This window comes from Drosophila montana, unplaced genomic scaffold, assembly GCF_035044405.1.
Source record: "Drosophila montana isolate Dmon_TW-CO22-7 unplaced genomic scaffold, ASM3504440v1 contig_2883_1, whole genome shotgun sequence".
NCBI classification, from domain to species: Eukaryota; Metazoa; Arthropoda; class Insecta; order Diptera; family Drosophilidae; genus Drosophila; species Drosophila montana.
This window is the reverse complement of record NW_026997758.1, coordinates 1-27,782: the sequence shown is the minus strand read 5'-3', so window position 1 is coordinate 27,782 and position 27,782 is coordinate 1. Positions and strand designations below refer to the sequence as shown.

The following is a 27,782-nucleotide window of genomic DNA, read 5'->3' as shown; positions in this document are numbered from 1 at the left end:
GAAGCTTGCTCTTTTATTGCGCTTGCGCCTGCTGGCCGGGCTGGGCTGGGGTGCTGGTTACTGGAAATAAGGCCTTCACACTGTGCTGCATTCCTGACCACCAGTTTTCTTGTGCGAATCCTCAACGCCTTTTAGCATTGTTTATGAAGTGCAATGCCCCTCCTACTTCAATCCTTGCACGTGATAAAATTATGGCAACTTTTTTGCTAATGTCTAAATGTCTTTCTTTTTTGCAGACTCAAGCAGCGGAGCATACGTTTTTCGCATATTTTACGCAATTTTAGTACATTTATACTTTTCTTTATCAATCGTATCCTTATTAAATTTCCTTCATCCGAATGTCTTTTCCGTGCTTTAAAAACCTAATTGCTTTTATATGTAAGCTTGTAATCTCTTTATTCGTAGAGGTTTTACCTTTTAATGCAGCAAGTAAAATAAATTATCAAAATATCGATCATCATTGAAATATTCCTTTAAAATGAATGAAATGTAATATTCAGAGTTAGTCGGAAAGCTGCCTGTGCCTATCCTGGGAGCGGCGTCCACAACAGGCTCTTCTGTGGTTTCATATAATGAAAGCACATCTCACCTCTGGCCTGGGTTGTCTGTCCCCACCGGACAGCACCCCTGATCTTAGTTTTCTGCTTATAAATTCAGATCACAATGCAGCTACAGCAACACAGCACACTACAGTAGCTCATGACAATTTCAATGTCATTGTCGCCTTACTAAGGAAGCAAGTTTCGTACAGTGGGCCAAAATCAAAATCTGAAACCTTTAGAAACATCAGATGAATTAACTATGAAACAAAGTGGTCACTGAAAAGTTATAAAAATCAATTGTTACCAGAGTTTTGCATTTCGACAAGATTATCTATTATTTATATATTATACAAACAGTATAAAAGAGCAATAAAAATGAAAATTATCACCTAAATTTACTTTTGCCGCATGAATTGGCTGTCGGACCACAGTGTGTTTGCCTTCGCCGGTTGAGAGATGTGCGAAGAAGCGGCAGTTGCCACCGCGGGCGATCGATAGTTATGGTCGTGTCAGACATCTTGTAATTTTGTACTTTGCAATGAATTGTTGTTCTTGTTGTTGGCAACTTGTTGACACTTCATTGGTGCGCAAGTTAATTAAAGAGCGCCTCGACGACGTTGCAAAAGGACAGCCCAGGGACCACCAGGTAGCACATTGATAACTAACACAAATACAACACACTTTATTGTGGAAATAATAATTTACGCAAGAATGTTTTAGTTTAAAATGCCCGACACGGAAATAACTCGTTCAAAGTATACAAATACGTTTCAAGCTGAGATTATGAAGCAGCACTAGCACTGCTTCTTTCCAAGTAAAGTACACAAGAACCAACATAAAAGAATTATCAAACAGCCACAGAGACGGGCGGACATGGCTATATGGTAGCTGCTATTAAGGCGGATCAAGAATATCTGACTTTTGGTCGGAATTGGCAGAAGTCGACATTATTATATATTGTATTTTTGGTGTGTTTCAGCTAGCGGGCGGAATAAATTATGTTAGTCTAAGAAAAAAAAAGTATATATATATTTATATATATGTATATATAAAATTAATTTTTTATCTTTCCCTAATACCTACAGGCATTGGAAGAATTGAGAATAATGGACAATAAATTTGCACGCCTAAAGAAATGATTGTTTTTAAAAAAAGGGTTAGATAGGTTGTATTTTTTGATAGTAATAACGAATAGAATTTGTACAAGAAAACAAGTTGGTATTAATTACATTTACATAGTTCGATTGTATTTTATTTCGATTAAATAGTTATCACGAATGGGTAAACTAGCATAAACACATTAATTGTTTTAAACTGGGACTCTTACTTAACTAAAGTGAAAGCAAACACGTTGTCTTAATTAACTACCTCAACACTGCAATCTTCCTCGATATCAGCTTCTTCCAGTTGTGACCTTGTCAGTGCCGTATCTTCAGAGCTTGCGTTGCTGCTATTGCTTTCACTGGAACTGGAACTGGAACTCGAAGAACTTATGCATTCAAGATTATCACGCTTAGCCGTACATCCCTCCAAACTCGCCTGTGATTCGCTACTGAGTCGGAAACGCTTCTCAGGCTTCTTTAATAACTCCTCAATGGAATACGGATTCCGTTTGCGACTATTATGGCTGTTGTTCAGCGTATCTGTCATGGTAGCTGTAGCTGTAGCTGCACTCAACGACAGCGCCACCGGTGAGGATTTTCCCGAATCGCAATCACTCAACGGGTCTCCCATGGCGCAGGCTTTGGTTAGATCGATTGAGCTTTCTGATTTTGTGAAACCGCCACCAACTCCACAGCTGCTTGCCGCAACAGCAGCAACAGCCGCCATGCTGGCTGCACCATGTGGCATAAAGGCGCCACTATAAGGCAATATCTGACCGTTGCCCGTTGCTACTGCCTGGGCTGCTTGCATATGTGCTTGGGTATAATAGAGAAGCGAAGGATTCCATAGCCAGTGCTTGTGCAGTGCCGAGTAACTCAAATCCAATCCACCCAACTGGCTGGACACGGCACTGGCCACCAGCCCATGACTATGACTATGACTGTTTCCATGATTCGAGGGCATCATCTTCGGCGCAGGTTTGAGAGGTTGCCCATCGCTCAGCAGCGACGGCGACTGCAACGCCTTGGTATAGCGTGAGGGCAAGCCTGATACTGTCGTTGTGGGCGGCGTGGCAGAAGCGGGCGTAACTCGTGTAGCTACGGCTGCTGCATTGCTGGCGCTTGCGTACAACTGCGTGGGCGTGGCATAACCACTTGGAGTACCACTGCCAGACATTTGGTGAGCCGCTGCCACTGCGGCTGCTGCAGCCGCAGCATTCTGTTGACTGGATGTCATCTCGTCTGTCCAAAGACCACTATTACGCAATATACGATTAATAGAGCTGATCGACGGAACTGAGCTAGGGTCACAGACACGTTGCTGCTGCAACTGCTCACGTATTTCCCAAGCGAACATGCCGCTGTTCTCTTCCTTTAAGCGTATTATCTTTTTAACCACCGTGGGTGTAGCCACTTGCTGTTAATGAAATTTAAAGCAGAGAGTTTGTCGGTTAGAGACTGGGAATGAATGGCTTGATATGTCCTGACCATTAAATGCCGTGAAATTCTATTGTACAATGCAATGCACCTGCAAAAACAATTTCCAGATCGCCCATAGGTATAAAGCCTGCCGTACCAGCCGAATACCACCCGCTTTCGCTGTTATTTCAATAGATATATATCAAGTTGCTTTTTTTTTGTTTTTTAGCTATATCTTAACTTGCATATTTGCTGTTTCAAGAGCTGCCCACCGTAGTTGCCCCGCTTAACGTTCACGTGTGACGTGGCAATTCATTAAAAATTCATAAATACTTGAATAGTTCATAGGCGCCCCTAAAAGAGCCCACATTTACATCAGAGATCTTATCGAATCGTACACACGAAGGCGCTTTGTATGACTGACTGCTCAACTAACCCCTGCTTTGTCCTCTACTATTGTTACGCCCCCTTTCCTCACTCTTTCTCCAAGTATAAGCCCCCGTCACATCCCCTGGGTGACACTTCTTTATTGACATGGTGTAGGTGTTAAATGCACGTTTTGTTCAGGCAAATGAAGGCAGTTATTGAATCACTATATCACGCGCATGTACTATGTGTGGAGTACACTTTACTTAGAGGTTAATTGCGAGTTGTATTTGAATCTAGTGCCGTCGGAATACAGTCCGCGACGCACCTGAACATTTATTTAACCTGGAGCTCTTGTTGATATGTACCTGTTCTAGCCTCACTGTGCTTTCTGATTCTCTCCACGATTTTTTATCACAGCGTTAACTACTGCTGGCGCGGTAGCCCACAGTAGCTTTACGTAGCTGATTGAGCGTGTGAAATTAAGCAACTGACTAAATGCAGGTACTGTGGTCCCGGTGGTGACAAAAGCGTGCTATCCGCTTATCAATGCTAGCAAATGAGATTGATTTGCTGCGCTGTGCCCACACCAAAGTCCCTCTCCCCAAACAGTCTATAAAAGCTGTCATCCAAAGAACATGTAAACTAGCTGCTTTATCTTTGATACTTTATGGATTTACTGCTGTGCGTTTGATTTTTATACATATAATCGTTTGTTATTTCACGGCGCACACATATGCCCATATCCCACGAAGCCCACTTCCAATCCCATATCTACTTACCTTCGTTTTGCTACCACCAATAGATCCCGGTCGAATCGAACCTGTCTCATAAAAGCGCGTCAAAATTTTGGAAACGCAGCCTATCAAGTATAACAAAGCAGAAAATCCGTTTAGTTTATTTTATTTAAAATCCACTCCTTGGCTGCACTCGCACACTTACCATGGGAGACTAATAGTTGTCTGGATATGTCACAGGGCCTTACGCCGCATAGCGCCAAATCGACGATTCGTCGACGCACACAGTCTGGCAAAGGACGTCCATTGACAAACACCCCGCCCAACTGATTGACACCCGCCTGGCCTGCAAATAAATAATAAAAAAGCAGGTTTATTATAAACGAATAAATATATTATTTTATTACAAATTCTCTTCTACTGCCTTTGTCATAGAGGACATTTATGTGTGAATCGCAGGCACAGAAATTCGGCTAGTCACTTAACCAAAAGAAACTTAGCCCAAAGCGAACATTTAAAATATAACATATTAAAATAGTATTACTGAAGATCTTTTATAAGCATTTTCTTAAGAATCGAATCGAAAAGCAATAAGGTTAGTAGTTCGTTTCGTTCAAGTTAAGAATTAGGCATTGAAAGACTTAGATCAATTCACGCTCATAAAATAAATGATCTTCCTTTTCCTTGTTATATGCGCTTTGCTTATAAGCTTGAAGATAAATGTTGTACAAACCGAGTACACGAGCAATGAAACCATGCTGCTTCGCTCTCAACGAAATTAATACTCAAACTTATGTGTAGTTGCAATTACCGTCCAGACAGTGCGTCTTTTCTGTTTGTGCGGCACACTTTTTACCTCCTGCTATTGCCAACTCCTCGGGGCGGTGTTTTCGAGTTTAATGAAGTGCGAATTTTATGTTTGCTGTCTCTTTTATGAAGCACAAAAGAGTTTTGCCCAAAGGGCTGCGACTGGCTTTGACTGGCTTGGTGCCATGATTATCACATCCAAATAAGTATTTTAAATTGAACTTTTGGTTTATATTTTATTGTGATAGCATTGAACGCTTTCATTGAGGCAGTTACTGCTCATTAGTTAACCAAAAGAGATCCGAAACTCACCTGTATGTGGCATGGTAGAAACCCGTGTTCAACTCCAATTGACAACTATTTGAAGTGAGTAGCGTCACCTGCGTAAGCTTTGTGATAATGTTTATGGGTTTGGCTTAAAGTTTTGCTTAATCGTGGAATTCTAATCAAATTTTAGGCAAGAATCCCATTAAACCACGCGTCGAGATATTGCTGTCTGCTGCCAAAGGCGCTGCAGTTGATGGATGTTGCTTTTGGGATGTTGGTGCAAACGATCTCCCGCCAGAGCTAGTAGCTGGGCAGATGGGTTTTTTACGGCTTCCACGAAATCTCTGCACACGCTTGTGTCAGTCGGGAATCAGATCGGTGAAAACTAGTAAGGAAAATACATAAAACTTAATTATTTCATAAAACTTGCAAGGCAGCCACAAAAGACAATACGTATGTGTATATGGTTGTAGTCCTAGCTATAAGATATTCGACGTTTCGGGGGATTTAATGTTTAGTGGTTTATGTGCTGTGCCCAAATGCACCGTGCTTGTATTTTTGTTGTATTTCAAATTAGCTGCTTATCAAGCACATTCTTGGCGCAGCGTGAACTGGCCTATTATCAGCGCACTCTGGGACTACATAAACCACATTGCATGTTTAGCTTACTGAGCTGAGGCAGAGGTTGAAAATATGCAAATGCTCAAACTGGGCAACAATTAAAATAAATTTTGGCCAATTGCTCATTTGGTTAAAAACATACCGAAAATATGCAAATGTAAAGCTCGGCGACAGAAGGTCACCCCGACTTCGGTTTCCGCTTCCTGTCATTAGAATGAATGGGCCGCCAGTTTAAGAGTGTACTCCCTGGTTAACCTGTCGCCAGCTTGTCAGAGGCATGAAAATGCGCGCCGAAGAACCGTATAAATCAAAATATGTAACTACCCCTTAGCTCCAAAGCCTTTGCACTTGGTCATGGCCATGTTATTATGGAATTCACATTAGATTTAATTGCCTAAAGACCTAAGGATTTGACTTTTCGGTTGCTTTTCAGCTCGTAAAATTCCAAATGCGCGTGTGGACAGCAGCGCTGTTTTTCAAAGGCACAAAATTAAGTTGTTGTTTTTTTTTGTTTTCTTGTTACTTTGTTTTAGTTTAGTTTTGGAGCTACTCGTGGCAGCCGTTAAGGTCGTTAAGTGCCATGGGCTTATCCACATTAAGCAGCGATAAGCATTTTCATTTGCAAGCTAAACTCTTTTTAAAAAAGAAAGGGTTACTCTTACTAGTATGTTTTGGCGTGTTTCACTTTACTTTTCTTCCTTATAGCAACTGAAACTACAGACAATCGTTTTTTTAATAAATTTTGTGCTAATTATCTAATGATATCGGTGCTTAAAGTTGCAATATATTTTTATTAAAAGTCTGAAATGACCAATTGAACGGCTTTCAAAAGTCAATGGTAACATTCTGAAAAACTATACACTAATGTTAGGGGCGACATATGCGATCTCATAATCTTTGTTAATACTTCGAATAGATCAAGAAGTTTATTTGATTACAGAAAAGATAAAACAGCTAACTAATGCTTCGGCTTATTCAAATACTGATACACTTGTCAAGCGTAACAAACATAAAAATTAACAGAAATTAGTCAAACATACAATAATTTAAATGCGTACGATAGCCGAAAGTGGAACCGACAGGTTCGCCGAGCTTCTGTATCAGCAAAGAAAACACGCGGCGTATAAAATAAACGTAGCTAATTAAAATAAAAAATTATATAAAACATATGCTTTACCATTTGAATATTTGTATATAGGCGTATGCCGTCTGAGTGCAGCAAGCTACAAAATGATAGACTAAGAAGGGAACGCAGAATCAACATTAGTGTAAAACAGTGGTCACCGTTTTCTACATTGCTACTTGATATGAAAACCAGCCAGAAACAATAACAAGATCAATATCGTTTTGGGTCTGATGACCACGCTTAAATACGTTAAATAAGTTGTTAAGCGGCTTGTTTGGTAGAAAGCTTTCAAAATCAATGGGTCATAATGGAAGACGGCATGCTATAGAATTAATTAGCATACGATTTTTGACTTTTGTCGTTTGTTTCGTGGGAAAAATTAGTAGCCTCATTTATGAGTTATCAGAGGCCGGCGGAAACACAATTTCAATACGACTTTTCGCGAGCTTTGCGATGCAAATTTGTTGATCTCATAAAATTAAACCAATATCCGTTGGGTATTTGTATATTAACTTTTAATGAATAAGAAATGTGTGAATAAATGTAATCCCGTTATATTTACTTCCATTAGGACAATAACCGTTACCTAAAAGCATTAATTGATGTGTTTAACAAAAGACAATAATAAAATTTATAAAAATATCTATCTAATGTCTTGCGGCAAAAGAATAATGTAATTTCTTGAAGTAATTATGCACACATTATGTAATTATGTACACATATATAAGATATGCTGAGCTTAAGCGTTGACAACATATAAGGATCAAGCCTAGTCATGATTAGGGTTTTGCATCACCAAAAAAAAAACATTGGCTAAACAAAATCGTATTCGCCCTTACTGAAAGTACTCGAGTACGACCTTCACTACCCAGTAACAAGAAAAACATATTTAGTCTAGGTAAAATCACTTTTCTAAGCAAAACTTATTATATTTAGCATAAGAACTGTCCGTATTGCTTTTGATATTTATATAACTATTTACAACATATTATCACATTTTACCTTGGCTACTTGTCTTTTGAATATCTTCAACCTTTACTCGATTACCATTCACTAGCACAAACTTTTAACTGTAAGCACAACACACAAATTTTGCACTCAGCAATATTTTACGTGGGGCGTTAGTTTTCCGAAAAACTACGAATGGACTCAAGACGGTTTAAGCTTGCCGATCGCGACACCGCTCACCTAGTCACTCGACCATCAAAATTTCAACTAATGCCTGCGATTCGCGCTGCCAACGCACAAAGCATCAATGATCTGCTTTGCTGTTCCCGTGTCCGGTTCCCTGCCGTGTTACATCCAGCAAACTCTGGACAACTACCGCCACCCGAAAAAATACGCACGCTGGCAAACGTTCACGGGCTCTCAACGGACGGCCACAAGGCGGACGAAACGTTTTTCTGGTGTAACCGGTTTCACGGCAACAGCAACAAACAACCGTTTGCAATAGCAAAAACAACAACAGCTGCAGCGACAGCCCCGGTTAAGCGGCTCACGGCCAATCAACGTTCACTTGATAATGCGCATGTGTTGTGCTAGCATAACGCGTTCTCTGATTGGTCAAAGCCATGGCTGCACATTCGATGCCCTTAAAGGTATTAAACAACCGCACCGTGGAACTACATACATCCTGCGCTGGCATTACGGCGGATACAATGGAGTTAAGAAATTATTCAAAAGGCATAGGATCATACATCTATTAAAAAAGTAAATATGTTCAGAAGCTTATATTTACAGTGCTAAATTTAAGTACATATCACAAAATATTTAAAGAGACAGTAAAATTTTACCCGACCAGCTATAAGCCTATAAGCACACGAAATCACAGGCTAGCAAGTTTTGTATAAGACACAATTATTATTCAGCAAATATAAGCCCAGCCTAAGAGTTTAGAAACATACTAAGTCAGATAGTATTTAATTATGAATTTTTGCCATCGTACAATGATGTTGAAGCGTTGCGGCAGCCGTATCCGTAGCCGTTGCCGTTGCAGTCGCGTTCCGGCCAATCGGCAGCGTCAACGCAGCACGCGAACGCTTCTTCATGCCCACCACAATGTGGCAGTTCCATAGCCAGTAATGTGTATATATGGAAGTGGGTGTGTGTGTGGCGTAGCCGTTGCCCTGAGCGAAACAACGACGGCTGCAGTCGTGCTTCGGTCCTACCCACAGCGTGGCTACCTCTCGCTCTTCTGAAGCTTCTGGAGTGGGTTAATGGGTTTTGGGTGGCGAAATTAAGAAACGCTTTGGTGGCGTAAGCGTTAATTGAATATGACAATTGTCGGTTGGCATTTCAATTGAAAATAAATTTTCTATGGCCAAGGCTGGTAACGAAAGATAAAACTGTCATATTGGCTATAAAAGCAGACTGTTGCCTACTCACGGAAAACTGCTGGTTTTGAAATGGTAAATGTAATTGGGAGCAGGGTTTTTATGTCATATCCAAAAAATCAATGAATTACAAAGCGGTACTATTTCCAAATGTCCCTCAGGTGAACAAGTGTATTACCCTTAGCTGCGTATCATATGCAAATCTACTTGGTGCGACAAAAAACCTATATTTAAAACAAGCAATGTTCTTAGAACAACTAGTATAGGTAAAAATATATATTCATGGAGTGAGAATGCTCTGAGAAAAACACCCGTCACCGAAACTTCTGCAAGGTTGAGATAAAACTGTCAAAAAAGCACAAGCCCGACTTGGGTGTCTCACACAATGCCTTTTGCAACTGGTACTGGTACTCACTTCCACCTCCTGCACTACCGACCCACAGCTGCCCCGGATTTTCTCATTCAACCAAGCGCGGAGTAATAAGATCAACTGAGTCAGCCAGGCGTATGGAAGCGACGCCCAACGAGTCCGTAGTCACCAGCCCACCCAGCACCCACTTGGCTTGTTCTGCTGTCTGTTCGGCACACAAACAACGCGATTATGTGACCATGAGCTTTTCAAGTGGTTGCAATTACCCAAACCCAGCCCAAAACACGCCCCAAATTAAGGTCGGCACTCAAATCTGTGTGGGAAGTTCAGTGTATAATCCATTCAATGTACAAAAAATGAGCAACCGGAAGTAGAAGTCAGCTAGTTGCAAAAAGGGCGTCAAAGCGGCTTAACTTCTTCCAATTGAATTGGTTTTGTACGTAATGCTTGTCGCGATACACATCTCTGACATTACATTCGCTTATATTGTAATTGAAATTAAAGCCACTGTCTTGCCTAAAGGATTCCGTATATGTAAAAGTAAATATATTTCAGATCACCATAAAAATCCAATTAAGTCTGTTTTTAAAATTGGCATACTCAGAACTACACTGCTCCTTCATAAAGCACGGGAAGATTCAACTTTAAGCTTTGCTTGAATTTCTTTAACCAATAAAATATATTTAAAAATGTAAATTTTTCATCCAAGAGGTATGGATTTTGCGAACAGTGTAGAACAGGCCTTAAAAAAATGTTCACAAATATCTTTGAAAATGAGTTAGAGAGCGATGAAACGATAAACACAAAAGTATCATACAACCGTTTTTTTCGCTTTTTTCACAACGTACTATCTCGAACTCCACGTCTGAGGTTATATTTTATGTAGACATTAGAAAATGAGTTTGAAGTCCATCGAAAAAATAGCTAAAGGTTAAAATCGACGTTTTCCGCCCATTTTAGTCCAATCATGTGGCCCTTGAAGCCGAGAAATAAACTTTCGTTCATGCAAGCTTAAAAAAGTATCAAACAAATTTTAAATATCGGATGGAAAACAAAAAGTTTCATTCAAACGTTTTTTGCGACTTTACCGCACTTGCAGGAATTTCCCAAAAGCCGTCGTAGCATGCATCTCCATTACTTAAGGTAAATACAGTCAAAATTACGGCCTTCTAATTCGTACGGTTTGGGCGTTGATCGCCAATCAGTCAGTTAGTCTTTCATTCAGTCAGGACAAATTGCTTTATATATGTTTATGTTATGTTATATAAGATATGTTTCTTTGCATTTTAGCAACTACAGACATATTCTAGAATGCGTGCCTATCGCACATCATTAAAACATTAGAATGGAGGCAAATTACTGCAAACCAACGTTTAATAACATTTTACATATATATTTTCATTTAATAACTTAATTCAAGAATGCCTTAACTATGAAGATGGTGCATTCATACTTTTTATTTGTATTTAATATTTACAAAGCTATTCCGGCTGCCATCATTTTAATGTTTATATATTATATTATCTTTCATATTCAGACTCAGTGCCTTCGGGGCTCCACCCATTAAAATTTTTTTTTGGAAATTTGCGAGCGAATATCTAAAGAAAGGTAGTCTACCAAAATGACTCCAAGGCAGATTTCATGGTCATTAAAAAGAAACTGTGTGCGCCGTTGTCGCTCCTGTTGGTTAGCTGCGCTACAGGGTACAGCTACTATCCAAGAATTTGCAAATTGGTCACTGTGTGAGTCGCAAAAAGTTTGCATTTGTTGCGTGGGTGCCTTGAAGCGGTCGCCCAAATTAGTTGACTAGTCAGCTTTAAATTTTTTGCGACCGTCACATATAAGAGCAGGCAGACACTACACATTTTTAAATTGCAGGGGCGGTCTAATTGAGGGTTCGGTTTTGGGTTTGGGTTTGTGCTGGACGTTGCAATCAGCAGATGCCCACACAGCGTTTCGGTCGAAACAAAGCCGGCGACGGAGACGACGACGATTTTGTGCGGGCCAAATTGGCGCAGGTTACGCATGTGCCTGAAATCATGAACATGAGGTTACCGTTCCCTCGTAGTTGTAGTTTACACGCGACGTTCTTTTGACGGATGCAGCGCAGGCTGGCAAACAAGTTGCAGCAGGCTCTTCTCTGCACCTTGCGCCAGGGACTAAGACACGCGCCGTAAGGGCACAGCAACAATACTTTAGCAAAAGAGGCAACGGACAGGAAGCACAAACAGACAATCATTTGAACAATTAGGTAATCCAGAATACTATCGCCGACAAACGATAAGATAAAGTTGCAGGATCTACAACCTATGTTATGTTATAGGAGTTGCGCACTTACCAAAAATTATATTGTTTTTGTTGTCCGCCTACACGCGATTTTTAACTGCAATAAAAACTCAAAAATAGGTTGCCCATGTTGCCCATCGCATCGTCTCTATTTCTATCTACTCCAAATAGCCAATTAATAAAAACGTAATTTCCACAGAGTTTTGCAGGCGACACCTGCTCGAGTAGGAAGGATGGGTCAGCAAATCTAGATAAGAAAATGAACAATTACAAAGGACTTTGACAGCACGTCGGCGAAATTGTAACATTCTCTCACATAAAAGGACGAAACAGAACGCTCCAATAAGCACATAAAATGGCCGCCCCAGCCAAGGGTGAGCGGCTGCTTGTTTAGACAAACTTCGCGTGTGTAAAGGGACACTTGCGATAAATTAAATGTCTGACATAATTATGTCTTAATTGAAAACTTGGATAGAGCAACTTGCTGAATGATAAAACCATTTTTTGGGAGACGCTATAAAATGAACCTAAATATAAAACATTTAACAACAACAATATAAATATTATACACGATAATGACAATAATAAAAAAAAACCTACACAAAATTCCGCTTAATGTGCCAAAATCAAGAATGCTTACGGTTGCTGTTCTCACTATTTTTCTATATTTTCAAACACGAAAACTAACAAAAAACGTAATAAAATAATAAACAACGTATAGCTTCAATACAGCGCATCATATAAAATTCTTCGAGGAGGTACCAAACGCCACTACTTCCTGCCAATAGTAGCTGCTGCTGATGGTTTTCGATCTTGCGCTGCCGTAATTGAATTTTAAAGGCTCGAACGCCTCTTTAAGTCGTTTAGTGCATCATAGAAACGAATCTAATTTTACGCTTGCCTATGACCGACCAGGCAGCCAGAAAACTTCGTCCCCCCATCAAAGTGTTAAAATAATCGTAAAAGTTTGCCCTTTTGGTACAGCATCGTAAAAGTCAAACAGCGTTTGCCATTCGTATCTTTGGCTAAATGCAATATTTTAACGAGCCGCGCCTCTTCAAAATGCGAAACCCAATGAAACGAACCAATCTTCCTTTTGGCTTGGCATTAGTTCATTAGCCTCTCTTTGGCGGCAGAAAGAAACAGAGTCGAATACAGTAGCTCGACTAATTGAAAAATTAAAGTTGAACGACGACTTTAACTGATCTGAACTGGCCATTGAGGCTTAAGGCAAACATAGCACTTATTCAAGTTTTAGCATTCCCTACTCCTTGTGCTGAAATTCGGGGGATTGCCTTCTTCTAGGTGTTATTTTATAGCTTTTTGCAACTACATATTTAGTATTTGGTCTAAAAAGCATTTGTTGTTTTTGGGGATCAGCAAAGGAGAAAGCCAACAGTATTTGTCAGCAAAACTGATTCTCTGTTTGCAGAAGAACTACAACTCTCTGGTATACATATCTCAAAAATCTTTGCCGGCTTAAAACCTATGTTAGTACGTACATATATGCACATAAAGCCAGCCTTTACTTAACGCTATCGACTCAGTGCTTGAGGAGTTCACTCCTCCGTTTGCATTGAACTAATGTGCCAGTCTGCACACCTCTGCAGACACGTTAAAGATGCGAAGAAAACGGCTTCGTCGGGAATCCAAAATAATCGCATCAAGCTAAACAGAGGTTCGCTGGCAGCTGTATATTGTTACAGCCGAAAATCACTTCTGGTTTTTGTCGAGATCAATAAAAAGGTGGATCACTTGTTTACAATCTCGACACACGCGTTCATCGTGTGCAGCTGCAACGCTCTCGTAATTTGCAGTTACCCTTACGGCTTGATGCCCTGCTTCTGCACTTACTCTTTCGGGTCAGAAGATCTGGTTGTTCCCCAGGACTGATGTCGATAAGCCATCAGTGCCCATTTGTGAGGTGTGCAATCAGACCGGACGATCTGTTAAGTTTTACGAATTTATTTTGGAAATGAGAACTTTAAAATGTATACCCTGGGTAAAAATGTAACCTATATGACTTTATATTACAACTATAACAAAGTCAAAAGGCACGCTTTACTTGAGAGGATTTAAGAATATCAATCCGAAATGTATTTAAATCCTTGACAATGTCTATCCTGTCCATGTCGATCTAAATCTGCAAGCAATAAACTACTTGATAAAATGACTAACAGCTTTTGTGAATATACAAAACTATTTACAACGTTTTGAAATTTCCCAAATTTATTGCCTTATAAACATAATCAAAATCACATCAAAACAATAGCCAAAACACGCACGCGACATGCTGCGATGATGATGACGGCAGAATAGGCGAAAAACAAAAGATCGAGTGGACCGCAGTCAACTAGGTTCACAACCCCTAGAATCGCTTCCCATTTTCGGTCTGTCCTTGCTCAGTGGTTTACGCTTGGCTAAATTCAGAAGGTGACAGGATAGGTACAGATTGACATTATTAGAATGCGCATATGCTGCGCTGACATCCCTAAATGCGTGCGGTTGTGAATTCTGATTTCATTGTTATTGTTTGCAACGTTACGTCTCATTAAATCGCATCCTATTGTTGACATAAGCGCTGACATTTCAATGATCTGGTGTAATTGATGCGCCGAGGTAAAAAATTCGCGACAGGTGTCAGCTCTGCCAAGCTGACAGATTATGATTATAAAGCAGTAGTGTAAGACCCATTGGTAGTTATATGTATGTGGCATCCAGAAGCAGAAGCGGAAACTTTAATGTTCGCACATTTGCAGCTCATCAATTTCACTTATCCTTTCAGTATATCAAGTTCATTCAACTTGATGTTGTTTGGTCGATGCTTAGCGCCGTGTTGTTGCCTTAATCACGATCAATTTGTTTTGGCCCAAGCTCTACAGCTTAAACGCTTGTCGCCCAAACATTATGAAACTTTTGCTACTGCTGGACCCGCTGACCACCACATTATTAAGCCATAAAATTGAAAACTTAATATAATTACATAAACGTTGGCCTCAACGCCCCAAGCATTTGTTCGAACCCAAAATACCAGCCGATTTTCGGGCACACGCTGCATACATTGTGGTACTTTGCTCGTTACATATAATGACCAGAGCAAAATTTAACAGTCCTCAGCACGGCGGACAGCCAACGAGCCTGGTGCCTGGTAACTGCCCATGGCGCAAACTGGACATAATAAGAGACTCACACACGGGTCCGGACATGCTGCAGCAGGCATATACTCGCTCATATTACTGTCATCGCGATCAACATTAGGTTTTGCTTTATTATTACGAAAATTTTGCATGCAAGTTAATTGTTGGTACTTAGATATAAGAACCATAATGCAGAAACATTTCTCACCTGTCAGAGCCAGCGTTTCGCTCTTTTAACTATAAATGCACTTAAATATATATGCACATATACATATAAATAAAAGTGTTCCTCTTTACTGACTGACTAAATCACTGCCTAGCTAAATGACTAATTGATTGATTGGTGCTTAACAATAGAGCCCAAATCGTAAAAGGGAAATCTCGCTTAGTAGTATATTATATATTAATGTATATTTACATTTTATTGTTTTGAATATCCTCCGCATGGAAAATTATGCTACTTAGCCGAATTTTATGTAGTTTCTTAAAATAAATATATCGAAATTAAAGTTTTTAATTCGAAATTGGTATAAAATAAACTGAAACAGAAACGTTAATTATTTATGTAGCTTATATGACAAACGATGCGGAAAATCAATTACAATTGAGTTCCTTTATGAATATGTGCATGTTTTAATTTGTATGTATCACAGCAATAAGCCCTCGATTTCAATATGAGTTTGATAATTTTTTGTTTTCAATATGAATTTGATCATTTTTTGACCGCTTCTCGTCAACGCGCAAAGACCTCTTGCATTTCGACTTCGATAGCTCTCTTGTGCCGGCCGCCAGTCCGGAACTGCTCCTCGATCTCCAGAAGTGTGCGTCTTCGCGTTTCAGGCAGCGCACAGTAGATGAATATCATACCCAAGAATGACATTATACCAAAGAACACAAAAGCGTTGCTCATGCCAATGGTCGCTTTCAAATCTGGATACATTTTAATGCACAGAAAAGCAAAGAACATTCCCACAGCTACAGTAAGACCTGAAGCTGGACCGCGCACTTTTTGAGGAAATAGTTCAGAAATCATAAAGAAAGGCAAGGTGTACAGTCCAAGCGTGCTGAGTACAATGAAACCCACTATAGCAATGACAGGTAGGTATGGTACACTTTGAAGGATCTCGAACCAACCATAACAAGCCAAAAGAAGCATGGAGACGGTCATGCCGAACGTTGATATAATTCCAGCACGTCGCCGGCCCCACTTTTCTAGGACATAGCCCATGGGGCAGGTTGTCAGAACTCTTGCTGTTCCAATGAGCACGGCGCACATAAACGGATCAATGGAGACGCCTGCCTCGGTGGAGATTTGCACAGCGTACACAATGACCACAAATATTCCTGACAGCTGTTGGAACGCAAACAGAGCCATCAAAATAAGCAGCGGCTTGTAAACCTCGGGCAATCTAAGGCAGCTTGAGAATGAGGGTTTCCTCGCACCATCGCGAAGTTGCAGCGACTTTTGTAAAACGTTAAACTCCTCCAATATTTCGGGATGTGTGATGTGGGCTATATTTTGAGTAAAACGTATGCAAATGATCTTTTTTTTTTTTTAATATAAATTGACTTACGTGTATTTTTCAGTCCTCGAAAATAGTTTAATGACTTCTTAGCTTCCTCCACCCGGTTCTTAGACAACAACCAGCTATGCGACTCTGGCAGTGGTATCACGCACAGCAGCGCGGCTATCTGATAACCACAGCAAATCAGCGCAATTAGTCGAAAATCATCCCGTACAAAATAGCCAATGCTATAAAGAACCGTAATGCCCAAAGCCACTGATATAGAGGTGCCAAGTATAAGACTTCCACGTAATTTGGGTAAACTAATCTCCGCCGCATAAACACCAGATGGTGCACTGGCTAGCCCCATGGTAATACCTGAAAGGGAAAATAAGTACATACATATATCATCAGCTGTTAAGTCAATAAACTCTGATTATGTTTGTTTCTCAAATTAAGTACATTTACTCCAGAAAATTTCATTATTAAAATTTTGTACAATATGAACCCTCGACATTTCAAAATGTGCATAAAGAAGGTGACACTTACCAATAATAAATCGTGACACAAGCAACTGCCAGTAAAAAGATACTGAACTTGTCGCACTCGGTGTGGCAAGCAGTGCCCAGGATGTGATACCCAGAATATTCAACACATAAAGAGTATGTTTGCGTCCAATCCTATCTAGCAGCAGACCCGACAATAGCCCGCCCAATGGACACGACAAAGTGTTGATTGAAGCAAACCAGGATGCCTGTGTAGCATTCAAATACACCGTCTCCATTTCGCTTGTCAGCTGGCGCAGTACAATTGTGGGAATAGCTAGTGCCAATCCAGTTGACATTACGCCCATATTGGCCAGTATGACCATCAATGCCTGACGACGTACTGCGCGTGATTGCTCACCCAGTGGCTTTCTTTTCGGTAACCGATCTAAATCACTAATAATATGTGGAGTTTTGTAATCCCTTTTCTTGTGATGACCATTGTACAGCTGATGTTGCTCCTCCTCTATTTCATGGTCCATTTTGCAGGTCGTCTGAAAAAATATTTTGAGATCGTCCCATTATATTTCGCTTGTATGACCTGCTAATTTTTAGAGTTCATGCTGACGATGTTGTGGCATTAACACACTGACATACTAAAGATTATCAAGATGTTTGTACTGTAATAAATGAAAATATTAAACTTACTATAAATAGATAAGCATTTAGCTCCCAATATTTTGTAAAAGAGAGCAGCAAAATCTTATCAGCATATATTTCAGATAGCTGATATAGAATAAGTATATACCATATAGTACTTTTCATGTCAAATCTATTTTACCCTCTGCTTTTATACAATTGCAGTCATGCCTCTGAGTCATAGAGATGCAATGTCCCAGCTAATAAAACTGAGGCACAGCTTCGTTGGTCTGATATGTTTCTATCTACTCTATTTACATATATAATTATTATGAGGAAGTACGAATGGGTACTAAGACTGTTCAGACCTGGGTATAGGGTAGCTGCTGATTGAAACCTCTCGACTTGTGTTTTTACTTAGTTCGTAATATTATTATCGCTCTCGCTTGAAAATCGTTCAAGGTGAGTCAAGCCGATTAAGTATTTAATGATAACAAATTACTCAAATAAAGGTTCTCTTGTCGAGAGTGTCTGACTGGGACATCTCCTGTTCCAAGTTACGCGACAGAAATTATTCCAAATTTATACATACCGCTTAAAGTGTCTTTCATACAAAATGGACCAACAAACCGGGGGACCTGGATAAATAGACAGACTTCATTTACATGCCTTGTGAGACCGGTGATGCCACTGGCTGGCTGATACATACATTTGAATAAGTGCATTATACCCTTTAAACCTATTTTTAATAGGCAGAGGGTACAACATACATGTCCCAACTAATAAAATCAGTAGAAGTACTGATACTTATATACACCTGATATACAAGATACTTTTAATGTAATGGCTTTAAGTTGTTTATAAATAGCCATGGAAAAAAAAACAACAATTAAAGAGCCAATCAACTTAATAAACACTAATAAATAATAGACTTGCGTAAACGATTCTCTTGCGATCCCAATTAACGGACACTCCAGAGCGGCATGAGTACCAATAAATGTTTTTGTCATACATAAAAGAAGGCTTCAATCCAAAAGAATATCACGTGCCTAAATATTAAATAGTCACTTTCCAAAAATCTTTAAAAACTGGTTTCTCCTCAATAAAATGAGAATTAGAAAACCGGCTTAAATAAAACAACGTCACGACTACACGGGCCGCAGAAAAAATTCACTCAAAACAAACTATTTTAAACATACTTGCCTGACTTATGTTTAGATATATAGCGCAGACGCAAACGCTGGCGGCAGCAAAGTATTGGCTATATCGAAGGCGCTCCTTTGCAATCCGACATCAACGAGACGTTACGAACAACTAAAATTAGCTTGTCACGTTAAAAGTCTCGCCAACTATAAGATCCCTCAAATGAAAAGTATGTGGCCACAAAACACCCTGCTAAAAGTTTATAGATTGCCGCCAACTACACAAATATATATTATCTGTTCATGGACATTTTTAGTTTTTCAGTTGACAATTTTTTTGTTAGCAAATTTTGAATATAAAATTTTTTGCAGACCTACATTTTTGGTTAAATAAACAGAGTATTTGTGGAGTAAGTATTTATAATACTTTATATATACTGAATTATTTGTCCTCATCGAATCCACTTGTACAATACTTAATGCTTTTAATGTATAGGGTATCAAATCTATCGGATTTGTATGAACAGTTCTCTGATCCTCTCTTTTTATCTCTCGCTGTCTCTCTCTCCTCTACCGCTTTATCTCTCTCCTTCACTCAACTACAAACGCTTTGCAGCAAGCAATAAAGTATTGTACACGTCATCAACCATTCGATTTTTTATGTCATGATCGTTTCAATCGTCGACAAAAAGTTTTTATCAAAAACAAAAGTTCAATCAATTTTAAAATAAAATTAAAGTCTGTAACTCTTACAGCTTTTAATATATACATGTGTATGATCCTACATTCATTTGTATAATTATTTGCTTGTGCCTTATCACTTATCAAGTGAGTAAAAGCTGCGAACATCACAGGCAGTCCAAATTATACGCTCATAAATATGAGATAGACACACAAAGTAAAGTTTCCTTCATGTTGTTATATAGTAACTCACGTTATCTATTCAAAGTTATACTTAATCTGTAATCAGTTTGTATATTACACACTTATTCTTCTCCTACCCAGGCTGGCAGGGAAAATTGACTTTAAATAAACGAATGGTCTCTTATCTTTTATCTTTTTAAACAAAATAAAAGTTTACATTTGCTTGAGCGTAAATATGGCAGCTAATATTAATAAAAAATAAAAAACAGCAAGGCCTGAACCTGTCAATCAACCTGTATTTTTAGTTAGATTAGATAAAAATTATTAAAAAGAACATTTGGTCAATATAATTTTCGAGTTGACTGAAAAAGCCGTTAGAAGGGCGAGTGTCATAGCAGCGAGCAAACAGTGCGTAATTCTATTTCAACAGAGCTGTATTGAATGTTATCGAATAATAATAATACTAACTAATGACAATAGACAACACTAAAGCAAGTGAAAATATAAGATGCAAATTTCCTTTAGTAGCCAAGAGAATTGCATTTTATTGAAGTCTGTGGAGAACCGGGAACGTGTACAGAACACAAACGCCGCGGACACGCGACGCCATCCTAACCTACCATAAATATGGGATGCTTATCAATTCCTCTTGACAATTGCCTGTGAACGTAAAAATCAAAACCACAAAAACGCGTAACTACAAGGAGACTCAGCGTAAAATTATTAGATAAATCATCATGTTGATTTGTTAAGTGCATTGTTGTCGCAATATTAAAATATCTCCACTTGGTGTGTAAAGAGAAGACTTTGTTTATGTGCCGTTGTGTGTACTCTTGAGCGTGCGGTGTATAAATACATATATATGTATGTATGTATGTACACGCGTGTAGTTCCGCTTTGGCTCTCTGTTTGTGTCAGTCAGTATTCTGCTTAAAAGTTAACGCTAAAAATCAATACAAAAGCAGCTATATTCAAAGTTGCATTCTCTGCAAATATATTTCGTTATTTATCATTAAAAGTTAATGCAATCAGCGCCTAGACTAGGGCGTAAATCAAATCCACAGAAATATAAATTGTATTTTTAACAGGTGTTGAATTCCAGGGCTAAGCTCATGCATTCGTCGCCCAAATAGCGCCCATAAAATCACAACCAGCACACCCAAAGAGACTACAATTGCTTAAATGAGTAATAATATGTATTGCACGGCTTGTGCCTGTCAATTATTGTTATAAGTTAGATTAGATAGAAATGATTAAACAAAGTGTTACTCGTATAATTGCCGAGTGATTAAAAACAGAAGGCTGAGTGTCACAACAACGAGCAAGGGTGAGTTGGCCCTTGTGCGCAAAACTATTGCAACAGCACCGCAAACGATATTATCGAATAGTCTCCATCATTTTAGTATTAGTCAACACTAGATATAGTGAAAATATTGCTTGCAAATTTCCCTTTGAAGTCGAGAGAATTGTTTTGCTCAAAAGTCTATGGAAAACCGGGAACGCGCAAACAACATTAGGGTAGCATACGCGCGCGTGTGAAAATAACACATATATATACACATATGAACCCCAACCAACCAAACACATGGAAGCTTATCAACAGTCTGCGAAAGTAAACATCAAAACAACATAGACGCATAGACGTTTTTTACTGAGAGAGCGAAGGTGCAGCGACGGCCGCTGTGTTTCATAAATAGCAAAAGCCTTTTTATTGTGTTAATTTGTTAAGTGTGGCGTCACTTTCTAAACAATTTTGTTTATTTTCTGTTGTGTATGTGCACTGTCGAAGTGTTTAACAATATTAATATAACTTTAACAATGCTAAAACAATATCTTCTATAATTCGGCTCTTTGCGTCTCGTGAGTGTGCGCTGCTCTGTATAAATTCCTGTGTGTGTGTGCCCCGCTTTCGGTTCTCTGTTTGTCTCAGCATCCTGCGAACAAGCTTACGTTTAAAAGCAATGCGAAAGCAGTAACAATCAAAAGGAAAATCGTTCACTGTCAACAATCTCCGAATTTTTAATTTTATCACTAAATGGATTGCCGACAGTGCTGAAACTGAGCTATCCTACATAAGCAAAAAAAAAACAACAAACATTGCAGTGGTTGGACAAGCATTTCATGGCAGGCTCCATCTAGAGCATTCGTCACCCAAATGATATAGCCCATAGAAACCCACACCAGCACAACACGACGAACTCTACGTTCAAGCGCGTTATACAGTGATTATCCCCTAGTAATTTTAATGTATGTGTGTGCAGTGAAAATTCCGATTAGCAATTCAGGTGACACTGCAGCATTCATCGTACATCATCAGCAACAACAAATCTAAAACAATTAAAAGAAAAGAAAGAACGAAATCAACGCATCAAAATGACTACAGATTTTTTATTTCCTAAAATTGCGGATTGCTCCTATGTGTCCTGTTACTGGTTAGTAGTATCCTTATGTTGCGTCAGCAGCCCAATCAAAACTAAAATAAATATATATAAATGCTACATTTCTTAAGTCATTAACAGTGATCTCTTTTATTACAAACAATTCAAGTTAACAATATATTTTAAACATGGGCCTTGTTCTTACATGAACATATAACTATATAAACAGAATGTATTTTTGTATAATCTAATCTTCAATATACACAATGACATATTTTAGAATATTACGTATTTTCAAAAATTAAAACGTACGTCGCTTGTTCTATTCCGTTGCGTGCTTATTGCTCGTTGAAATTCCTTGCTTCGCATTTTAATTTACTCATTACTCGAGTCTACCTCTCTTGTTCTTCCTATCGCGGCGCCGCCACCAGCTCCAAAATTGGGTCAAACGGTCATGTCTGTTAACAAGAGCAGTGTCAATGTATGAGGATTGCGTGGGTTGTAGCATTGGCCTGGCCATGGAGGGATTTCGTTTGTTGCTTTTTTATTATCGCATGTAAAAGGCGCGTTTTGCCTATAAACAGGCTACAAACGACAACAATAAAAGCAAAAACGAATCAATACACATACATATAACACATTACTTGGTATTGTGTATAATAATGTTCATGTTACAATTATAAATGTGAATTGCAAAAATAGCGCGTTAGCAGGCCACAACGGGCCGGGCATCATAATGCTGTGAAGCCGTAAAACCTGACATACATACATATACATATATTAACATCAAACTTTGCCTAGCTCGCAATAACACATTTCGTTAATTATTTTGTTAAATGCAAGTGTATTAACATTTGCACTCAGATTCACCATAAATTTTTTGCGTCCCATGTACAATGTTGCAATAAAATAAACACTTGCGCGCTGTCCTGCTTCTTCTTTCTCTGTCATGCGCTCTGCCTTTCTCTCTGCGACTCCTGCGCTCTCTATTCCGCTCATTTGCTCTATACTCAGCTCATTCCCTCTCTTGTCGTCTCAGTCTCTTCTTCGAGCTATGTAAAGTAGGGAAGCATCTAATTACTTTTACGATGTGTGCTAACCATTAAACACAAGGTAAGCATGTAGTAGCCTTCTTAGATTCAAACTAATAAGTTTAAACGTCAGCTTCTCATATTGATTTGATTACCTAATCCAACCTCTCAAAATTGACAGACTGTTTGGTTTTTTTTATCGCGAAAGTAATTTATTAACCACACGCAATTCAAATAGCTGATTATATTGCAAATCTGTATTTATGTAAAATTACTTTTTGTATAGGCCTTGCGCATATTTTTGTAGCTCACCGCCATCCAACTGTTGTTCACCAGTTTTACATTGGCAAGCATACAACGTCTCAATTTATTGAATATATTTGTGAGTAGAAAACAATTCTTTTGTTTTTTACCCCCGCCCCTAATCAAAATCAATAGCGCATTCTTGTATACTTTGGTATTCTTTATCATCAAAAGCCGTGTTACTTTGTCATGTCTATTGTTTGAAAGTAAGCTAAAGTTTAAAGTAATTGGCACCATAAATGTTATACAAAAGATACTTGTTATAAATACATTTCTACTAAAGAAGAACTACAAAACTTCTTAGAAGTAAACACACTGAAATGCAAACATACAATGTCGCCATCCTCTTTGCGTATTTTATAACACAAACTGCAGTTCTTGTGCCTATATAATATATGGTTTTATTCGGTTACAGCGAGGAGAACGTTTGGAAGCTATGTGAACAGGTTAAACGCACTCGTCCTGAGGAGTTGAGCAAATGCTATGCAGTATTTGTGTCGAATGAGGGACGAACTGTACCGCTCTGGCGCCAAAAAGCCGGACGTGGCGACGATCAAGTTGTGATATGGGTAACTTGTCTTGCAAAACCATACATATACATTTATACACTGCACGCTTATATTTCATTTTATTGACAGGACTATCATGTATTCTTTATGCACAATCCCTTGCCAAACCGCTGTTTGGTATTCGATTTGGATACCACACTACCATTTCCCACATATTTTCATAAATACGTTACTGAGACTTTCCGGTCCGATCTCGCACTGCGACCGGAGCATCACAGGTAAACAATGCATAAAACTGATGCCTACTAGAAGCTTAAATTTCTTAATTTTCCAGATTTTTCAGAGTCATTCCCGCAGATACATATCTAATTGAGTTCTCATCGGATCGTCGACACATGCGACGACCAGATGGTAGCTGGATTAAACCACCACCTTCATATCCACCCATTCTTTCGAACAGTAAATAAATGTTACTGTTATCACCTACACATTTATTCTAATTGTTTCTGTTTTTGTAGCTAACATGCATTGTTTGGGTGACTTCATATGCATGAGCGCTGGTAAAGGACCAGGCGCCGTCTACAGCCTCTCCGAGTTCGTGCAAAACTTTTATAAATCGCCGCATGTTGGCGTGCAGCAGAACAAGTAAATTATCAATAAACACTTATATACATATACTGATATCAGCTTGAAAAAATCATAACTATTTTAGAAAGTTTGTGTTCTTGTCAAACTCGATGGCACAAACGATATGCATTGAATCATAAAACAGTTAATTAAAAATTGCATATATATTATATATACTTATATATATATATAACATATATATATATATATATAATATAATGTATTTTTATAATCAGGTTAATATTAAATATGAGAAAAATCTGTAAGTAAAAAATATTAACTCTTCCGAGTCCTTCAACACCATCTGTAATCAAACTAAATTTTACAATGATTATATAATGTTTTTACATTTTTAATTCTATCTATGTACATTCAAAGTGGCGAGAAAAAACTTAGAGCTGAGAGTTTAATTCGTTTTTTTTTTTTATGACTTTCTACCAACATAATTAAAATATAAAATTAAATATAAAACGCACCAATTACGATTAAAATTTAAATATAAACATAAATGTTCACTCATATTCCAATGAAAAATGCATATACCCACTAACTTACTCTTTATACATCAGAAATCAAATTCGCCTAATCTAAAAGTAAAAACATAAGGCATTGGTCAACCTATGTATTACTTACTAATTAAATTCAATGGTAACTTGTTTTATTTTGGTACAAATGGTACACAAAATTTTATTTTAAATTATGCAACAACAAAACCCATCTTAACTAGTTTTTGTACTGTTGGTACGCCACGGACCCATGACAGCTAAATCATTAATCCGCGATACCTTAATGTATAATTTCCTTAGTCATTTTTGATATACTATATTATAATTACGTATTGCATACTAATTTAATATTTGTGACACGCAAAGACTGATTCAATATACGCTCTACGGTACTAGTAAAAGGTAGGCAGAGCCACCCTAATTACAACGCAAACACCCAGTAGTGGTAAATTCACATCATCAAATTGGCAAATTCAAAATTAATTTGTTTCGTTTTATTACTCTTTAAATAATAACTTCCAAATCTCTGCTTAAAAAGCTTTACCTTTAAACTGTTACTTTTAATAAGTTGACGATATTCGTACTTTTATTACAAAGTAATTTTTACTCAATTTTGTAAGACTCAACATAAACCAATAAAAATTAATTAATAAACAACTTATATATAAATGTTAATGTATAATTCTTACATTAAATGCTGTGCAAAGTCTCAAAGTTAAACCTACACTTTTAATTATATAACTTATAACAATATATTTATAAACAAAACTATTAAATGTTTAAAACGTCACTTGACGCTGGCAAAACTTTATTTACATATGCTATGTATAAGTAACAGGCAATGTTTGACACTCTGCTTAACTTGCTCATCACTCTCCTTCTCTAATTAAAAGATGCAATCTTGTACAGCTTCTTTATTTTTAAACAAAATAAAAGCACAACAAATTTTGAAAAAATAAATATATTCGTGAATACTATAAATAAATGCTTGTATGGATTAAGCAAATTTGTAAAGCTTTTTCTCTTCCCGGTTTTTAAATCCTACATAATGTAAATTACATACATGAAATATAATATTGGGCAAATATTATGTTAACATTGTTATGAAATATTATAAATGTATTCATACCATAAGCAAATAATATTAAATTTATGCGTCTTTTTACTCTTTTTTATAATAATGTATATGACATAAAATACGCATTAAGATGCTGATGGAGTGTTTACAAAGTCAACATAGCCAATGCTATTTTCCATATCATATCAAAAGCGCATGTGTTTATTACTGATAAATTGATTTAAATTGTTTTCGGTTGAACTGTTCATGTTAGGCAACTATCAGCTGAAACGGCCTCATTAGCTTCATTATATAAAAACAAAGCGTACACATATATTTGTAATATAAAATACATTAAAATTGTCTTACATACTTGGTTAAAATTTGTGTACGCCAAATGCATCATGTAGTTAGATAAATTTTAATCCATTTTTTAAAGCGCATAAGTGAAAAGCAGGTAAGAAAATTGCGGTCGAATGTAACCCATTCAGCAAAACTGTTTATAATGGTGTTAGTGGCACTAAACATGTAACTTAAAGGCAGTGGGCATCGTACCGCAAAATAAAAATGTAGATCGGCAGTTAGTGTAGCTTAAATACCGATAAACACACTGAGAGGCAACAAACATTGTTCAAAACCTGCGTTCATTCTTCACTTTGTGAACTTAAGTTAAAAATGTGCCCAATGGATGCTGAATTATCATAATTCGTTTGCTAAGTATGTGTATACCCACTTTTAACATAACATAACATTAAAGGCAATAGAAACAGGTCAACTGTATAACATATTATTAAATCGAGAAACAAGAATCTCAATATTTCAATAAAACTGAAATAACCTAATGCATATATTGGCTTTATCCTTTGTTGGATTATTTATATGTACTATCTTACAAATTATCTATCGAACAAATCATCAATTAATTGTACTATCGTATTGTTATTATTAAATATTTTTGAAAATCTGTAGTATTTATACAATTTATACTGAGTCAATGAAATAAAATTTTACTCTCTAATCTACGAAAATGTGACGCGAAAAAATGAAAATAAATATATTTCACAACATTAAAAGTTAACACACTTAATTTTAACTCTTATTTCACTGTGTTTAGCTAGGAAAGTAATACGTAAATAAGTAAGTAAGTAAGCCCAATCTTGCTTTTATAGAAATACTTGGAAAACAATATTTTTTGGTTCCTTTGGTTAGTGCAACTGTCAATTTGGCATTGAAAACATACTATCGACTTAAAACTTTAGTTTATGAATTCTTGCTACGCTAGAATTAATAGCAAAACCTACTCTACCGTACGAGGGTTATTTTCCATAAGTTTCCCCATCGAGAGCATTCGATTAATTTTTTCTATTGATAGTTCAACCGGCATTTAACTAGAGAAATATATATATAATTAGCATCTCTTATTTTATTTATTTTCCGTTGCTCTGCCAATACAGGAATTAACTAATTCCTAAAAAAAAATCATCAAAAAAGGTTGACTTTACAATCGAATCGGTTTTTGGTCTACCACTTTTTTTAACCCATCGATTTTTAAAATGTTTGAATGCAGATTGATAGTAGGGATCCCTACGAATTCAAAAAGGTATACCATTTGAAAATCGGGC

General features: G+C 37.7%; 3 protein-coding genes across 6 annotated transcripts; 1 reads left to right on the top strand and 2 right to left on the bottom strand.

The window, feature by feature from the left end:
• Positions 1 to 1,786: 1,786 nt before the first annotated feature.
• On the bottom strand, positions 1,787 to 13,966 carry Poxn (Pox neuro). 2 transcript variants are annotated; one of them, XM_064684616.1, is made up of 5 exons: positions 13,832 to 13,966; positions 5,287 to 5,626; positions 4,373 to 4,513; positions 4,213 to 4,292; positions 1,787 to 3,062 (listed from the first exon to the last, which is right to left on the bottom strand). In XM_064684616.1, the coding sequence occupies exons 2-5, from the start codon at positions 5,297 to 5,299 to the stop codon at positions 1,899 to 1,901; spliced, it is 1,398 nt and encodes a 465-aa protein (XP_064540686.1). In that variant the 5' UTR covers positions 5,300 to 5,626; positions 13,832 to 13,966; the 3' UTR covers positions 1,787 to 1,898. The 2 variants fall into 2 exon arrangements, with proteins under 2 accessions (XP_064540686.1, XP_064540687.1); XM_064684617.1 differs by lacking the exon at positions 13,832 to 13,966 and adding an exon at positions 7,991 to 8,241.
• On the top strand, positions 8,496 to 26,252 carry tun (tungus). 3 transcript variants are annotated; one of them, XM_064684618.1, is made up of 5 exons: positions 8,496 to 8,698; positions 23,877 to 24,030; positions 24,100 to 24,248; positions 24,305 to 24,429; positions 24,489 to 26,252. In XM_064684618.1, exons 1-5 carry the CDS (start codon positions 8,511 to 8,513, stop codon positions 24,617 to 24,619), a joined length of 747 nt encoding a protein of 248 aa, XP_064540688.1. In that variant the 5' UTR covers positions 8,496 to 8,510; the 3' UTR covers positions 24,620 to 26,252. The 3 variants fall into 3 exon arrangements, with proteins under 3 accessions (XP_064540688.1, XP_064540689.1, XP_064540690.1); XM_064684619.1 differs by lacking the exon at positions 8,496 to 8,698 and adding an exon at positions 21,152 to 22,181; XM_064684620.1 differs by lacking the exon at positions 8,496 to 8,698 and adding an exon at positions 23,422 to 23,540.
• LOC135430096 (facilitated trehalose transporter Tret1) lies at positions 15,211 to 19,058 on the bottom strand. Its single transcript, XM_064684649.1, has 4 exons — positions 18,947 to 19,058; positions 17,169 to 17,658; positions 16,689 to 16,997; positions 15,211 to 16,626 (listed from the first exon to the last, which is right to left on the bottom strand). The coding sequence occupies exons 2-4, from the start codon at positions 17,644 to 17,646 to the stop codon at positions 15,848 to 15,850; spliced, it is 1,566 nt and encodes a 521-aa protein (XP_064540719.1). The 5' UTR covers positions 17,647 to 17,658; positions 18,947 to 19,058; the 3' UTR covers positions 15,211 to 15,847.
• Positions 26,253 to 27,782: the final 1,530 nt, after the last annotated feature.

Bases quoted from the DNA above. Each gene is read 5' to 3' on its own strand.
- tun (XM_064684618.1), top strand. From the start codon at position 8,511: ATGCGCATGTGTTGTGCTAGCATAACGCGTTCTCTGATTGGTCAAAGC. The intron at 24,031-24,099 runs GTAACTTGTCTT...TTTTATTGACAG, and splicing joins ACGATCAAGTTGTGATATGG to GACTATCATGTATTCTTTAT. The intron at 24,430-24,488 runs GTAAATAAATGT...CTGTTTTTGTAG, and splicing joins TCCACCCATTCTTTCGAACA to CTAACATGCATTGTTTGGGT.
- LOC135430096 (XM_064684649.1), bottom strand. From the start codon at position 17,646: ATGGACCATGAAATAGAGGAGGAGCAACATCAGCTGTACAATGGTCAT. The intron at 16,998-17,168 runs GTAAGTGTCACC...TTTCCCTTTCAG, and splicing joins TGTGTCACGATTTATTATTG to GTATTACCATGGGGCTAGCC. The intron at 16,627-16,688 runs GTAAGTCAATTT...CTCAAAATATAG, and splicing joins TCGAGGACTGAAAAATACAC to CCCACATCACACATCCCGAA.
- Poxn (XM_064684616.1), bottom strand. The intron at 4,293-4,372 runs GTAAGTGTGCGA...TATACTTGATAG, and splicing joins ACAACTATTAGTCTCCCATG to GCTGCGTTTCCAAAATTTTG. The intron at 3,063-4,212 runs GTAAGTAGATAT...TTTCATTAACAG, and splicing joins TTGGTGGTAGCAAAACGAAG to CAAGTGGCTACACCCACGGT.